General features: G+C 42.5%; 1 protein-coding gene across 9 annotated transcripts in view; it reads right to left on the bottom strand.

Moving 5' to 3' along the window:
* magi2a (membrane associated guanylate kinase, WW and PDZ domain containing 2a) overlaps positions 1-16,678 on the bottom strand; it is a 200,347-nt gene that overhangs the window by 77,029 nt on the left and 106,640 nt on the right. For all 9 annotated transcript variants that reach the window (XR_010665123.1, XM_065951168.1, XM_065951167.1 and 6 more), the window contains exon 3: positions 1,580-1,699. Coding sequence is in view for 8 of the 9 variants with exons in the window: in XM_065951168.1 (XP_065807240.1) it covers positions 1,580-1,699 (120 nt within the window). In the remaining variant the exon portion in view is untranslated. The remainder of the gene's footprint in view (positions 1-1,579; positions 1,700-16,678) is intronic.

Here is a 16,678-nt window from a genome sequence, read left to right on the forward strand (position 1 = left end):
AAAGTGTGTGCCAATAGGACATGAACTATTCAGACTAAAACTGTTTTTTTGAACCAAGCTATAAACATTTTATTTCTGACCAACTCGATGGACAATCGATGAACAGCAGTTTTTTTTTTTTTACTTCTGCATTGGCTTCATTTTTCAAACCCTGATGTTTTAACCATGATTCAAGAGAGGAGGATTGTAATCTTTTTTTATTTAGCGGAGGTTTATAAGTCCAATACATCCAGTAGCTGCAGGCTGAAAATACAAACTGAAATGAAAGTGCAATCATACAAAGAGAAGAGAGAATCACAAGTTTCCTTTGCTTTGGAGTCACAAGAGTTGAGAGTTATTGTTAAAGAATGGGCCAAAGTTTGAAAGAAAACCTTCCCAGTATACCCTCCAGGCAGTCTAAATTAAGAAACAACAGCAAAGTGAAGAAAACAACGTGATTTCTAAGACACAGAGTGGAAAAAAAATACACTTCTGTTGCCATAGTACAAACCTACAGTATAGTGTTGCTACATTTCCCCCCAGGCTCTTGTGTTTCTAAGAGAGATATTATTGAAAGACACTTTTTACATTTATAGTAAGAAAGCACTTTCTCAACTGTTTCTTTCTCCATCTTAGTGAATCAATTTGTGTTTTACAACTATTTCAGATATTTTTTTCCATCAAAGACAAACAGCTAACGGTTGTTTTTGTGTCCTTTTCAAGGACTCTTCCTTCTTTTGGTTACAACAACTTAAAAAGCTTCTTTCTGCTCAAATGGAAAGCTTTCCTTTTCAAATTTCACCCCCTCTGCCTTTCTTCCACATCTAATTGGCCATTAAATTATTAAACTATATAAAACGCTGAATGATGGGCGAGTGACCGCGCCGAAGAATCTCCCCGTGGAATGCAGCTCCCATCCCTTTAAGGATCTAACATTGCTTCTGGCAACCGACCGTTAAATTGGCCGTCTGCTTATTTTCCCTCTCCTGTGCAGCGGTGGCAGGTGAACAGAGACTGGAGTTAAGGTGAAAGAGAACAATCTGTGTGTTATCTTTATGAAGGCAGCAGGGGTTCTCCTGAGAGATGGCGCTGGCCTGGAAGACGAGTGTTTTTTTTTCAGAGCGGTTAAAAAAAAGAAAAGAATCGGAAGCCTTGGGAAAGTCTGACCGCAGAAGAGAGAGAGGATGGGAAGTGTCTGTTTGTTTTGATTAGGAAGCTGAAGAGCCCGGAGAGAGGACACTGGAAGGGACCGCTCTCATGTGAGTGTGTGTTTGCGCGTGTGCGATTTGCTTCTCCTTGTCCAGAATTTTACAAAGTATCCCTTCCTGTGTCATTCTTGACTGATGACACTCTCTTCTCCACAAAAGCCAAAAGATGGATGGATTGAAGTGAGTTTGTGGGTGTTTGTGAAGTGAGTGGACGTGGAGTGATGAGCCCGTCTCAGCATTTATTCAAACCGCTGTCACTTGCATGGAGAAAAATGCCTTTGGTGCCACGTCGCTGCATAAATTCATGACATTTCTTTTTTTTTGGGAGGGGGAAGGAAATATCACAAAGGAGAGCAGCTGCAATCATAAGCGTGACTCGGCTAAATCCTTACCTTCATATGTTCCGCTCTCTAGCAGGGCTCCGCTTTTCTCCAATTCCATAAACCGGTCAACGGTCACGAAATTATAATCCACCCCCGGGACTTCTCCCTCCTTGGGCTGCCTGGTTGTGCCTGCGGGAGATAAGGGAGAAGAGTGTTAGAGCTTTTGAACGCCTCATCACCGCTGAATGCGAGTAAGTAAGACTCAGTCTTTGTCTGTGGTTTTTGAGAAAAGATCAGAACATACCAGCGCTGAAACACGATGACCCTGACCCGACGTGATTCAATAAGTGCCCTTCTTATTCCCTTTTTTTTTGTCCCCCTTTTTTTTTTTTGCTTTGTGCACAGCTGAGGCTGTACATTTGAGCTTTCACGGGCGAGGGAGGGGCAAGGTGCAATTTCAGGAGCTATAAGTGATGCAATTTGGACACCGGGAGGAGAAATTCTGTCGATTTGCATGTAGCCGACTGCCTGTCAAAGACACCCTGACAGGAGCAATGCAGCAGGGAGGGAAATATTTGACCTTAAAAGCAGCATTTTCCGTCAACAATGCGAGTCGAAGTATTTACAATGTTAAACTGAGCTACAAACTAAGTGCTTCCTCATCACCGTGTGCTAATTACTCCTGTTAAAGCTGATCCCGGCTGTGATAACAGGCGCAGGCACTCTCCCCCCGAGGTGCTGAACGTTTTTTTTTTTTTTTACATCTGAGCGAGGGTTGTTCACACTAAAAGAGGAGCCTGTAAAAAGCACACTTGTTAGCCCCTCACTGCCGCATATAAAAGTATCCATCTGTGGGTTTTTTTTTTTTAAAGTTAGCAGGGGAGCCACTATGCTACTGATCAGCCCTGGTGGGTGGTGCAGGCTGATTTGACTTTAAAAAGCCTGACTGACATGGCTCCTGGCTTGAGTTATGAGCTGTGAGAGGTGCTGAGCTGTGCTGTGCAGTCATGGCAGAGGAATCAACATCTTCGTTTCTTTCCAGACACCGATCATAAATTTGTAATAACTCAAAAAAAGAACTAGGGCTGTCACGATAATGGAATTGTAATGAATACCTGTTTCGATACCATGGCAACTAAAATAGAAGTCCTAGGCACCCAGTATTGGGTTATTTCATAGGGTTAACATAATGCTGTAAACTGTCTTGACATTACTACCGCTTTCAAGCTTCATTCATAGCATTTTGTTTGTACAATGTCTTCAGAAAGCTGAATCATTATTGTTGGCCTTGAATTGTGATTGAAGACTCAGGATTTTCTAATAACTTCCGTCAAGAGACAAGGTTTCAACTTCCTTCAACAACGTAGTGAAGAATTCAAATAAGGCCGTTAAGCCGGTTCGCCAAGCCTTTCCTAAGTTGTCTTTTTAATGTGCTGATTAATTGCTCCTCAAATTGGGAAAAAATAAAGGCACAGGAGGCTTTACAATCAGCTCGACGGATGGAGTCTGAGCAAGTTGGAGTTTGATCTTTGTTCACAGAGGAGTTCAAGTCTGAGGAGTCTTTTTGTTCTGCTGTCAAACACGACTATGATGTGGAAGAAAGAGGCATCAGTACGCACTTCTTCAGACCTCCAAATTGAGTTTTTGTCGACGACCTCTAAAGCAAAAAAAAACCAACAAACTGCAACTGCTGACTGAGTCATTTGTAAGAGCTTTTAATACGAGCAAACGAGCAGCAGGGACCACTGTTGTTTGCTGAATATGTGTGCATGCGTGTGTGTGTGTGTTTGTGCTGCACCTCCAGTAGGAGAGTTTTATGATTGTTTGTCTGCCTTCATGGGGGCTTGTGTACCCGTCAGATTAGCTTTCCTTTACAGGCAGAGCGACAGACTGAGCAGCACACACACACACACACACACACACACACACACACACACACATTTCAAAGAGGACCTTTGATGTTGCAAATCTATATTTAGCAGCATCTTCTGGAGGGGACTTCTCTCGGGTGACAATTTCTAAATGGAGGCAACCACAATGCAGCTCGATTTCCACTCCTTTGTATGTGGGTCAGGGTCCTGCGGTGCAAATCAGCTGTTCTAAAAATACAGCAACCACCGCGAAGTGCTCGTGGATATCTTTAAGAAAAGAATATAATCATTGTTTACAATGGCTTGATTAAAGAAAATTGGGAAACTCATTACGGTTAAATGATGCGTTCATCATTTTGTCCGCCTGCAGAACCCCTTCAGGTGTGTTTCTGCATTTGGGTCGTTTCAGGAATGTGGGAAGCTAACTCTACTAAAGTACTTTTGTTTCTGTTTTTGCAGAGACATCCGTCCCCATCTGTCCCTGTTTGATTTGGGGACAGAATGAGACATACATGTAGAAGAAGAGACTGACAAACTGGTGCAAATGTTGTGCAAAGAAGTTAATCCTGAAATAGAAATAGAGACTTCTCCAAAAAGGTTTTATGACTGCATTTGCAACTCTGAGCATTGATCTACCTAAAAATTGTCTCCAAAGCCAACAAAAAGTTTAAGACACAAAGTCAAAAGAAGATTTTTTTTGCCACTTCCTGCAACTGCACAGAAAATATTCTTGGCAGCTGTTGCTCCTCTCGTGATCGAAATCAACAAACAAGACAGAAAAAGGGTATAAAAAAAAAAAACAGGAAATCATAATCGAGATGGGGTTATCAGTAAAAATGGACGCTAACAGATTACTAAACGCTGGAACATCATCCCCCTTAAGTAGTCAGCACAAGATTTACTAGTTCACTAAACTAGTTCTTCTGTTTCTTTTATCAATGTAGGTCCACATTAGATGTTGTGTCTAAGCTGTTATGCATCTTCTAGCCACTAGAGGGGGCTGTAAGCTCTGGTTATTGGGCCTGTTAACCCGTCTCTACTGCACAAACATAAAATACACTTTGTAAGCGTAAGGGGAGGTAAACTGGAATACAACCGCCCAACTGGAGCAATTAATCACCACACTTATCACAGGAACGTGGTTGTGATCCTGCAAGGTGGACCGAAGTCTGGTGGTGCTAGCACTGCTAACGCTAGCAACAATTAGCAATCCCTTTTGACACAAAAATAGCAGTCAGTTTCCTTATTGAAATCGTGATGAACTGTAGTAATATGTTTTGGAATATGTAAGCAATACATGTGTGTCTTCTTACCTTTAGATTTAACAACTAGTCTAAATTTGAGTTTAATCGACAGGGAAATTATTCTCTAGGAACATCCCTAGACTTTGGTTGTAGGAGTAAGATGTTATTATAGTAACAGGTGTGTATTTAAAGACAGCTAATAGCTAAGAGAGGGGCTTAAGAGGGGGGCTTGTAACGTGGGCTGATGCTCAAGTGCCCTACAGCCACCCCGCTGTTCTCCAGTACACCCTTGAGCCAGATTCAACTCCACAACCACAGGTCACCAGTCACATTCTCACTAGTGCAGCTGAGCACCATTACCTGCTGCCCTGGTCACAGCTCACACCTGGAGTGGTTTCATTCTGGGACTAGTGCTCCTACAGAATACATTAACACCCCTACGTTAATAAAAACACTGTAATAAATGTTTGGCTTCTATTTTCGGGGTTCACATTTGAGCGTTAAATAGTAAAAACACTAACCTGAGCTTAAACTGAACCTGAGATAACTGGAGGTAAAATAAAAAATAAAAAAGGCTCAGTGGGGACCCAGACAATCTGTGGAAAGCGGAAAGATTGGCCTCTATTTGAAACAAAGGATTTAGATCCAGAGAATAACCTGAGGCGTCACAGAGAGATTGTAATGTGTATTCATGACAGGAAGTTAAAGCGTGCGTAAAGACCCCGAGGAAATGATTATACCATGGCCATTCATTAATCATTTGCATAGAACTACTTAGCAATACAATTGAAACACAAGAAAAAAAAATATCTGAATTTACACAAAGTTTAGTGCAGAATGTTTTTTTTTTTTTTGGGTTCAGAATGAGAGCAGTGATGCCCTGTTACGAAATGAAGGCAGAGAGGCAGAAAATAAAGAACATAATGGCTTTCTAATTATGACAGTTATGATGTTGGTGCACTCTCCCAGGCTGAACAGTGAGAGCGTCTGAGGGACAAATGGAACAGAATGTCAGGTTGTTTTGTTCTGAGGTTGGGTTAAAACACGCCGCCTCTTTTCTTTCTCAGAAATGAAAGTAATCTTCTATTTCGGGGGGCTGCATCCTTCGGAGGGCGCGTTTGGAGCCGGATTACGTCACAGCGGTGGGTCAAAGGGCAGGCTGACAAGTATTTACGATGAGTGATACATTTTACATGATGATATTATCTAACAGAGAACATATCTTACACATGTGCAGGACAAGATCAGCAAGAAGTCCACAGGGGGCGCCAAAATCAACACAAACTGACAGCTCCTCATGGAAGCTTTAAAGCAAACAGCCTTAGAGAGCTGCTAGCATGGATGTAGAACTGTATTTATTTATTTATCATATTTAACTCCATCTCCAGTATATAGACATTTTAGCCTTAGTCTTAATGTTTTAATTTTTTAAGCATTTAGTGTAGTAGTGCAGTGCCAGATGATCGTTTCCTTTTAATGTACAGTCAACTGGTGGCAGTAAAGGAATACTTAATTTCATTAAACAAGTACAGCAGCCCACATATTTTACTGTTATTGCTGTAGCTTTAGGTGTACATTAATGTTAAGTAGCTTGTTGGCATCGCTGAATAAACTCTCTCCTTGTGGTTTAAATCCACACATAAAGACAGCAGGCCCATATGAGCCACTTATTAAATGTTTGTCTTTATTCAATTTAGTGTATTCACTGAATTTTACGTTGGTTTCTTTGAAGAAGATAACAGCCACATTGATCTGCTGAGTCATCATCGCTGAGGCTGCCCTTGTCCTTTTTTTCAGTTCCATCCGTCTTGTTTCTGGTGTCTTTCATCTTCTCTAACCCAATTTGAAGCACACAAAGTAATAGCAATTTCATCCAGCCATGCAGTAACAGTCCCCTTCTGCACAATTTCAGTCGTGTCAAAGCTTTAGATTTCTTTCCGAGACCAAAATGGATGGATTCATGTTTTGCCTGTCAGGAAGAATTGTATTTCAGCAGCTATCAATCCGTCCTTCTTATGATGCGCCCGGATCCAAGGGGAAGTGAACTGTTGCTCTTTTGTTGTCATGCGAGTTTGACTGCGAGACTTTAGTCTAGACGAAGTTAAACACGATCTGAGAATATTCTCCTGAACCAGATACGCAGGTAAAGCAGAGGTAAGGCTTTTGGTTTATTACTTCATCCTGAGGCTGCCATGTCTCTGCTAATTTTTCAATTTCTCCAGAGTCTGTGTGTGGACGACATTTTCTTCCACTTCGTCCAATCTAAAGTTCACCGGTGCCCAAATTGGATGACCTGATAGCTGGGTCAGGCTTTCCTCAGCTAGACTCGGTGGCAGGATTTCTCAGATGGCAACCATCGACAGGTGTTTGTTTGAGCTGTGAGGTATCTTTCCATCTATCTAGCAAGTCACACATCTACTGCAATCTGGCCAACAGTATGGAGGCTAAATGAACGGCTGGTTTTGCTTCGATTTTAATGCAATAAACGAGTTGAAAAGCAAATATCTTTTGAAATTCTTCGTCTTATTTTTTGAAAAAGAATCAATAACATTTCCTTCCTTTCAACTTGCAAGTACACACAAATAACGCACATTTGCTTATCCATATGGTTCACATGTTCCTGCATATATTTGCTTCTTTGCATATCTTTGATTATTTTTGGGTTAGGATTATTAATGCCTTTGCTTTTGGTCTAAAAACATGTGCTGCCGATAAAGGAGCAAAGCTATTAAGTTCAAAAACATGACACCTGCTGGTGTTGTGTGTCATGCAGAGGTTATGGACTGTATCAGTGAGCTTTGAGCCTCCAGCAAATGTCAATGTCTCTTTTTTCTACTGTCACAACAATCCAGTGTTGTGGACGTTCGCCTCAGGCCGGACATCGAAGGCACGTCGTGCCCTTTAACACCCTAAACCCTCTGTTATGACTGGCCAACACAGTGTCAGCACGGCCCATTGTTACCCCCCTAATCTAGCCATTAGCCAATTAGGAAGTGACGGGCAGCTGTAATGCCCCTGCATTAGAGGGATGGATTAGTTTTCCATTCAGCGCTTGGCTGCAGCCTGCGGGCAAAATGGTCTGACGGAGGACAGTGTACTCCTGAAAAAGCTGCTTTCACTGCACTTTGCCTTTCGTTCAATGGCAAATGTGAAGATGTGCTTATTCACTGTTTCCACCGACGATGATGACACTTAACATGGCTCTGCTGTCTAATCATATCCACAGGAATGTTTTCCTTCTTCACCGAATACCCCTCATTTTTTCACTTCTTCCTCACTTAAAGAGATTTCAGGTTCATTCCGGTTTAGTGAGTGACTCTGTGTTGCTCCCCCTGCTTATTGACAGCCAGTAATGTGGGATAGATTAGAGAAAGTCAGGCAGTGAACCGCACTCCCCCCCCCCCCCCCCCCCCCGCCTGATGGCCCTCTGCCGCCCTCCCCTGAATTCCATTAATAGCTCTGCCCTCCAGGAGGTGCTGGGTGCACTGCCTGTAACACAGCCAGGGATATTGATGACTGCATCCTCCCAACCAAGGAGAGACGAGAGGGGGGAAGGATGGGTGGAGAGGGCTGATAAAGAAATATAGAGGTGGTTTGATAGGAACGAATATGAGGGAATTATCATGAAGGCATGTACACCTTTAAAGCTCGACAGTAGAAATAATCTCAAAGTGCTTACATTGGTATTTTGGTTAATTGTGATGTCATTTCTTGAAGTAGGAAGGGATATGTTCTCACTCAGAAGTTATTTGATGCTGAATTTTATGAGCAGAGTCCAAAGTCAAGGAAAGAAAGGAAATTCCTACTTTTGAACTGAAACGATCATAAGCTCGTTATCACTCATTACAGCGTGAGATCGTGCTCTTTCTGTCTCTCTGCTTCACATACACACTCACACACACACACACACACACACACACACACTCATCTCCTCCTGAATTGATAACAAAATGGACAAATCAGACACACAAAGGGGGAAATTATTTCTCGTCTTTGTTCTGCCTTTGTTTTAGAGATATGACAGTGGATAGAGTCGGAAATCGGGGAGAGAGAGTACATGCAGGAAAGGAACGACAGGTCAGATTCAAACCCGGGCCGCCCGCTTGGAGGACTACAGCCTCCATACATGGGCCGCTTGCACTAACCACTACACTACCAACCTGCCACAGTGGGGGAAATTATCATCAATTTTGAATCCCCAGGAGCCCAACACTAACATTTTATCATCCACGGAGAAAAACATTTGCCATCATATTTTCTGATTAACGTAAAAACAGTGTTTAGACGCCCCTTTCTCTGAGTATCTTCAAATGTTTCCTCGCCAAAAAATCTCCACAACTCCATGGTATTGTAAGGCTGTAGCTTTTACCGTTTGACTCCAAAATCCAGTTATAAAATCAGGGATCAAATCAATTTCTCAAAGCTGGGAAGCCTTTGTCTGATGTTCGAAAAGAATGATGACTTTGGCTATTATAGTTTTTCTTTTAGACGGATTAAAAGATAATTTAGTAAACAATGGTCACCTGCAGCTCAAGGTCAGCGTTCATTGGTTTAAAGGTATTAATCTCCTGGCCTAGTTATATCCTCTCAACTGTACTACAATCATTTTTGAAGGAGGATTATCCTCATTTTCAATCTGCACTTTTCCGACCTTAACGTTCACAACGTATCATTCAAAGTAATACATAATATAATAAATATTAAATGACTACGCTGCTTCTGCGTATGCAACATGACTTTAAACATTTCACAAGTCACCTTCACTCACAGATAGTTGTATAAAAATGTAATAGACTATTGCTGAGTCATCTATTACGGCAAGTTTTCACCACAAATTGAGCGAGTGACTTAAGGTTAAAGCCATTAGAAGATAATAGGAGTTTAATTATTCTGTTTTCTCAGTCAGGGTTACAGGGAGAAGCAAATATGATTACTCAGAAGACAGAGAGTTAATCAGGTGTGAGCTGTTTTGATAAATGATTACTCCAGGAAACGTATTTTGAAGAAAACTTGAACATTCATCCTGACTGGAGCTTGTACGTCTTCAGGATTTTGCTTCTTTTCTTTTTCTTTTCCTTTATCATTATCATTCCATGGTTATTTTTTGCTAACCTTTAAAGAGGACATATTATCCCCCTTTTACACCTTTTCAAACATTCCCCTATGGTCTAAATGAAACATCTGTGCTGTGGTCAAAATATAACATGAATAAAGCAGCAGAGGAGGTTTGTGACCCTGTATAAACCAGCTCTCTCAGAACGCTCCGTTTTGGTGTGTGTGTCTCTTTAAATGTAATGACCTCTCCCCTGAGTTTTCCCGGTAGACATCACTCCTTCGCTTGTGAGAATAAAAATGGCGGACCTACGCAAAACTTTTGCTCTAGGCTGGGGGTGGAGTCCATGGGTGGAGATATCAGGGGAGGGGAGGGGATTCTTTTTCGACCAGAATCCCACTGTGACATCACAAGGAGAGCACATTTGAAACAGAGCTTTTTTCTCTGTGTTGTAAGACTTATGCAGACCACAAACAAAAGGACTGGAGGGGTCTATTTCACATTTTGTGGGTCTGTAGACACTCAGGTTACCCAAATAAATGTTCAAAAACACTGTCAAATTAGATTTTTCAAAACATGTCCCCTTTAAATGAGAAACTACAAAAAAAATATCTAAAAATGGGTACATGAGCCAAATGAGAAAAATCGATACATTTGGCTTTACTCCATTGCCAACAAATGCAGATAATAAGACAGCAGCATGAAAAACTGCCATAAACTACACTCTCATTTTGAACTGTTGATGCAGTTTGAATACAAAGTCCCCACCTCAGTGCGGCTGTCCCTGACAGTGACGGATCAGCTTGTCACTGCAGATTGCTCTCTGTATTGATTAAGTGCTGTATCATGCACATTTGGGAACATCTCGCAGTGAATCCCAAAAAATGTTGGCAGCAACAAGTCAGCCTGACATTCAGCGTTGCAACTCCGACAATGTGTAGGCCAATCCCACACATATGCTACAGCGTGCAGCCGGGGATAAATATACACAGTTTAAAAACAACCTACCCCTACACAGGGATGTCATCATGATCTCTGTTATCATCGAGAAATGAATCCTCTATCCTCGCTCCTTTCTTTCTCGTGGGAAGATGTGTGAATGGCTCCTTTCATTACATTTCAACCACCCCTACTTTTTCTCGCCGGTAAAAAGAGATCGCCTTTGGTCCTGCTCTGCATCACCACATCCGTGGGCATCAAAGAACGCCACGTTGAAAAGGGAAAAAAAATAAGCAAGGACGAAGAAGAAAAAAGGCCTAATAATTCAGACAAAAGTGGAGAAGAGTCTTGACGTGGTAAAAACTTCAATCAGAAAAAAAAAAAGATCAGAGAAAAACACATGCAGGCATTTTCAGAGCAGCTACTCCAATTTTTCACTGAATCCAAAGAGGACGGGATGAATCGTCGCACATGTTCACATGCACACCCGCAGAGCTGACAATGGGATGAAGAAGAGTGAAGAGAAAGTGAGGGCAGAGATATAGAGAGCTTAAAGGGAAAGCTGATGTCATCTGTTTGAATATGTGGCCCTGGGGTGGCTGTTTTTCTAAGGTGTGTGTGTGTGTGTGTGTGTGTGTGTGTGTGTGTGTGTGGAGTGATCAGGGATATGAACGTGCTGCTTTGTCAGCCTAATCCCCCCACCACACCCCCTCCCACACACACACACACACACACACACACCCAGCCATCCAGCCAGGGCCACGCTGGCTCCAGCACATTATCGCCCAATGACACAATCTGTCTGTCGGCCTGTATCGCTTTTATATGTTAATATCGCACCGTCATGATCACTTAGCTTGAAGGCAAACCCAACATGTTTCCGTGTCAACAGCTGCCACGTCACGAGAGCAAATTGAAGTGTTTCCCCTCCGGCGACCTCCACGGATCAAGCGAGGGGGATTTGAACCGGCAGCCTCGCGGGTCAGAGAGGCTGGAATAATCATCACACTCGGGCGTGGTGGTAATCATCTCATACCGCGACCTCTTGGCCCTTTAATACCACGGGCTAAGCTATCTCACGCTGCTATCACCTCTGGCCCTGCTCGCGCTATTGGACCTTTGGCGGCTCGGTGGGGGAGAAATGTGTTTAAAGGCGCTCTGAAGGACTCCAATGTTAAAAAAAAAGACAGCAGAAATATTCCATTAACTCCTCTGCTGTTTAATCCTGAACTCCTTCCTGCTTGAGCTCAGTGTTCACATGCCTTTGTTAGCAAAGCTTATTGTCTTGTTACCTTTTTTTTTTTTATATTGTTTCATCTCTGTCGGCCTTTTCTTGTTGAAAGTGGGACGCCCATTTGAACTAAAATCACACGTTGGGTTTTTTCATCTGTGACCACACAAGAAAGTGATATCGCAGGTCTTAGAGTAGACATGCAGGCAGCCAAAGAGAAGATTTAGAAGGGGCTCAGGAAAATACGATCCCACCTTTGTTTTGCTTGATTAAGAGGGTGTAAGGTAAAGGATGTTGTGTAGTAAAGCCTTGGATCTATTGTTTTCTCTTTACTGTTTTCAACTCCTTTTTCCACCATATGCAGGCCAACATCAAATTCAGCGACATTTTGATTCAGATTGATAAAATGACAGTTAGTCTGTGATCAAATCTGACTCCCTACAGACACATATCAGACCTCTGAATCCTGTTGTCGCCCAATCAGAATCAAGTACTCGGAAAGTGACCTGGCATCGCTCCAGCTACCAGACCAACTTCCGCATTTTGGTCCGCACCAGGACTTGAACCGGTTCCCAAGCCAAGTCTCAAGGGACTGAGCTACTGCCCCCCTCCCCCTCCCTAAAAGGCATGTGAATAACAAACTGCTTGTGGAATAAGTCTGGAGGATGGAAAATATTAGGACTGCTCATTCTTGTTCACTGTCTCCTGTGATCAGAACAAAACAATGTTGTTGTTGATTAGTTAATGGCGGTCAAAGGTCCTTGCAGAAAAAGAAGATCAACCTCTTGTGCAGATTTTAAGAGTGCTTTTAAAACAATGCATGCTTTCAGTGAGACTGAACAACGTCTTCAAGAAAGAGAGGTCGCAGTTTTGATGAAAATTGCCTCAATTTCACTGTAAGAGTAAACGTTTTTTTCCAATCAAGGTCACATAAATCACAGCCGGATAGACGTGAGCGAAAAGTCAAAAAGCCCCCGTATTCCCCTCCTTTAAAGCCCCCGCTCTGTTTACAAGAAGCCGCTCCTGCATAACAATCAAGGAGACAGTGAGGAGAACGACCTCAGCCGGCTTTTCTTTCCTTATGAGAAGCTCTGTTTGACGCACTGCGACTTCAAGAAACGCTCTAATGATGGCACTTGTGATTAATTAATGAATAAAAACTTGTGTGGCTTTACAGGGGAAATAAAAAAAGAGTTCCAAACTTGAGAGAACAAGCGCTGATTTTGATGTCAGTGTTGCATTCAAGGAGGCATGGTTTTTTCCACCTCCGAAGTTGTCCCGAGGATTTATAAAGAATGTAAGCTCATACACAGCTGAGAGAAACTGACAGCGCGTTCTTCATGGACTCTATCTTCATCCCTGTTTCTTTCTCGAGGCAAAGCGAGTAACATGGTGTGTTCAGATTGTGTGTCCAAATGTCTTCATAATTAATAACGCAGGCTGTGAGGGGCATGTAGAGGCTGCAGGTGGTTTCAAGTTCAACGAGTGCAGAGACGGTTTGTGAGACGTGAACTCAGGGTTATCATCATTCTTCCTTTACACATTTTGTGATTAAGAATCAGGACAGTCTGTTTTCTTTGGAGGGAGAAAAGTCCTCAGCCTCGTGATGAAGGACTGAAATTAAAACACAGAAGACTTGATACAACTAATCAGACTGCCACATGAAATGTTAGAAAACTCATTATCACTGATGGATTTCAATGACTCCGTTATTTAAGCGTGACCTGACATCAAGGCTAAACAATTATCTAAGTCGATAAAACTCTAAGTTGCTGCCGTCCCCGAGGATCATTTTTAAAAAAAAACTGGATTGCTTTTTTGTCTTTTGGACCTAGAGGGACATTCTTAAAAAAAATTATGATTCTAATGTTTGGAGTTTTTTTTTGCCAACGTCCAAATGGATATTAGTAAAATGGATCACAACATAATCTGGCCATCATCGTTAAGATGTGATGGGCCAAGACATAGGCGGATTTGAAAGGATTGGACATGTGTGTGTGCAACTTATCAACTAAGTGATTAAAGTCAACCAGAATTCCTAGTCCTTGAAAGCAATCATTCATATTTTTTATCAGTTCAGGTCCCAGACGCCTGTCGCCGCTCGGTCTAAACTGTTACAGATCCATCCACCACTAGCCCTGGTGGTAGCTTTCCTTAATGGTCGCCATGCCATACTGTTATCCTCATTGTGTTCTGAGTTCAACTTCAAGGCAAGATATTTCCGCCTCTGTAGCATCCTGCCTTCAATGCAAATGTCACAGAGACGTAACGTTTGGAACAGGCCGTCCAACCGCTGTGCCGGCATCGGAGGTATCAGTGGGAATGGCAGAGATGGCAGGGGAGAACAGCCCTTTTTGAGTGTGTAATTGAGTGTGTGAAAGTGTGTATGTAACACTCCTGCTCTGTGTTTACACACCGTGCCTCTCTTGTTTCTGCAACGCAATGTAAACCCAACCAATAGGAAGCCATGTTACGCAGCGTAGGCCCAAAACTGTCCTTCATACGTTCTTAGATACCGTCAGACACAAGAAACACATCAAAGTCCAAAGGCTTCTGGAAAACACAAATGACATGAAACAGCGGGGCGTTCATCTGGAAGGTTTCCACACATTCACACCCCCTGCATGGCTCTCCTTCCTCACCATCTTCACTCCCCTCTCGTACACTCGTCACTCCCTTCCATGCCCTCTTTGATACAAGCCTCCATTAATTCAGGATCCAATTACCGGGATCGCTCCGAGGCCCCTCCCACACGCCATCCATCTCCCATAGCTCGGGCCAATGGACGACCCTCTCGGCGCGACAGATCAAATTCCAACTCCACAAATAATCCCTCGCCAGAACGCTGCCGCCAAAGCCGCGCAAACTTTAATTGGATCCTTTTAATAGTGTTCACTATGGCCACTTTCAGGCATGTAATTAGGTTTCCCTTCCTATAGAGTTTAATGGTTTGGGGGGTGGGTGAGCAAGACGAGAGAGAAGGAGAGAAAGAGAGGGAGAGAGAGAGAGAGAGAGAGAGAGGGTAAAAAAAAGGCCAGACTTTGAGTTTTACAGTAGGCTTAATCCAATTTCACCCAGAGAGAAATCATCTCATGCCGTATATACTTCTTCAATGGACTTTTTATGGGCCACCATAAAAACCATGGAGTTGAATATCCAGCCTCATTGATTTTTTTGGGGGGCTCTGAACGAAGTGGCTCTTCTTTTGCACTCAGTTTCTCTCGTTTTAACTCTCACCTTTTTCTAACTGACGCCTCACGGCTAACGCCAAGCTCCACATGAGAGTGAAAAAAAAACCCCACCGACCCCGAAACAGAATGCAAACGACGGGATTTCTGCAATGATTCATTTTCACCACTTGTGAGGCGATTAGGGAGAGTCAATCAAATGAATAATAAATGTAATAGCACTCTATCAAAAAGGCGGTGGTATGGTCACAGGGGTGGTTGGGTGAATGGATGAAAGAAAGGAGAGAGAAGTGATGACACAGATGGATGGGGTCACTCACCTGTCCAGGTGGGTGATGGTATTCTAGCATCGACCTTCTTGACAGTTCATACCTCAGCAGCCAAAAAACAAAGGGATTTGTTTACACCTGAAAGTCGATGTGTCCGCCATGAAGACTGATTATCTTGCCCTTAAAGATGGCCGGCAGGAAAAACAAACAAACAAACGAGACTGTCCATCAACACCCACACGGCCAAATGTTTGGATATCACATTTTCCTTTGGATTTCTGATGTAACCTTTAGCTCATTCAAAGACGTTTCTAAATATTATATAAGGCTCAATACAAATATGCAGTTGTCAGAACGAAAGGCGTCTTTGTTCATGACAGTTTGCTTATGGAACACGCATTTTAGAGTTATCAACTTAATAAATAAACAACAACAAAAAATAACTATTTGTTGCAGCAGTCAGTTAAACATTAAGCCTTGATTGTAAACAACATACTCTTAAAGTGTTTTCTTTTTTGGAAGTGGACCCAAAGGGTAAATACTTCGAAACTGCATTCTTACTAATGGCCACCAGGGGGCCAGATTGTTGGTCACATCAATAGGAAATTAATTCCATTAAGAGGAAAATCATTAAAACAGAGTACTTTATAGGGCAGGGATGGACAACTTTGGTCACAGCAAGGGCCACATTTATTTAATTCTCCCTGCCAGGGGGCCAAATTGTAGAACACAAAAACAATTAAAATCAATTATGTCTCAACATATACCAGTGATCTAATATTATTATGGACATATTTCTGGTTTTCATGATTTCATGGCAGATTTTGTCATGTTTTCTTCATGTTTCCAATTAATTGATAAGTAAAAAATGACCTGAGGGCCACATTAAGGGTTGATGGGGGCCACCAGTTGCCAGTCCCTGCTTATGGGCGTGGCTACCTGTGATTGACAAGTCGCAGAAACCTGTCAACCAGGAAAGATCCGATACAACACACTTTATTGTCCCCTTGGGGAAATTTGTCTTAGACTCACGTCCAAACATTCAACTGCGTATTATTAAGAGTATTATGTATCCACTCGACTCAAATGGTAATATGGCGACTGCAAAACATTCCAAATATGAGGTTTCAAAATGGCGGTCCAAAAACAAACGGTTGATGTCACGTTGACTACGCCCGTTTCGATGATGCTCAGAGAACTAACTTTCAGAAACACTTGAAAGCAGCAGTGAGGAAAAAGGGAGTCCCATCAGGATCTACTCTGAGTCTCTCTGGGAGTTCTGATCACCTGCGTTATCGCTGCTACCTTAGGGATACCAAATGGCACCGATACAAGAGAGGAGGAAAGAGGATGAGAGAGAATGGCCACGGGAA

This window comes from Labrus bergylta, chromosome 23 (assembly GCF_963930695.1).
Source record: "Labrus bergylta chromosome 23, fLabBer1.1, whole genome shotgun sequence".
Taxonomy (NCBI): Eukaryota; Metazoa; Chordata; class Actinopteri; order Labriformes; family Labridae; genus Labrus; species Labrus bergylta.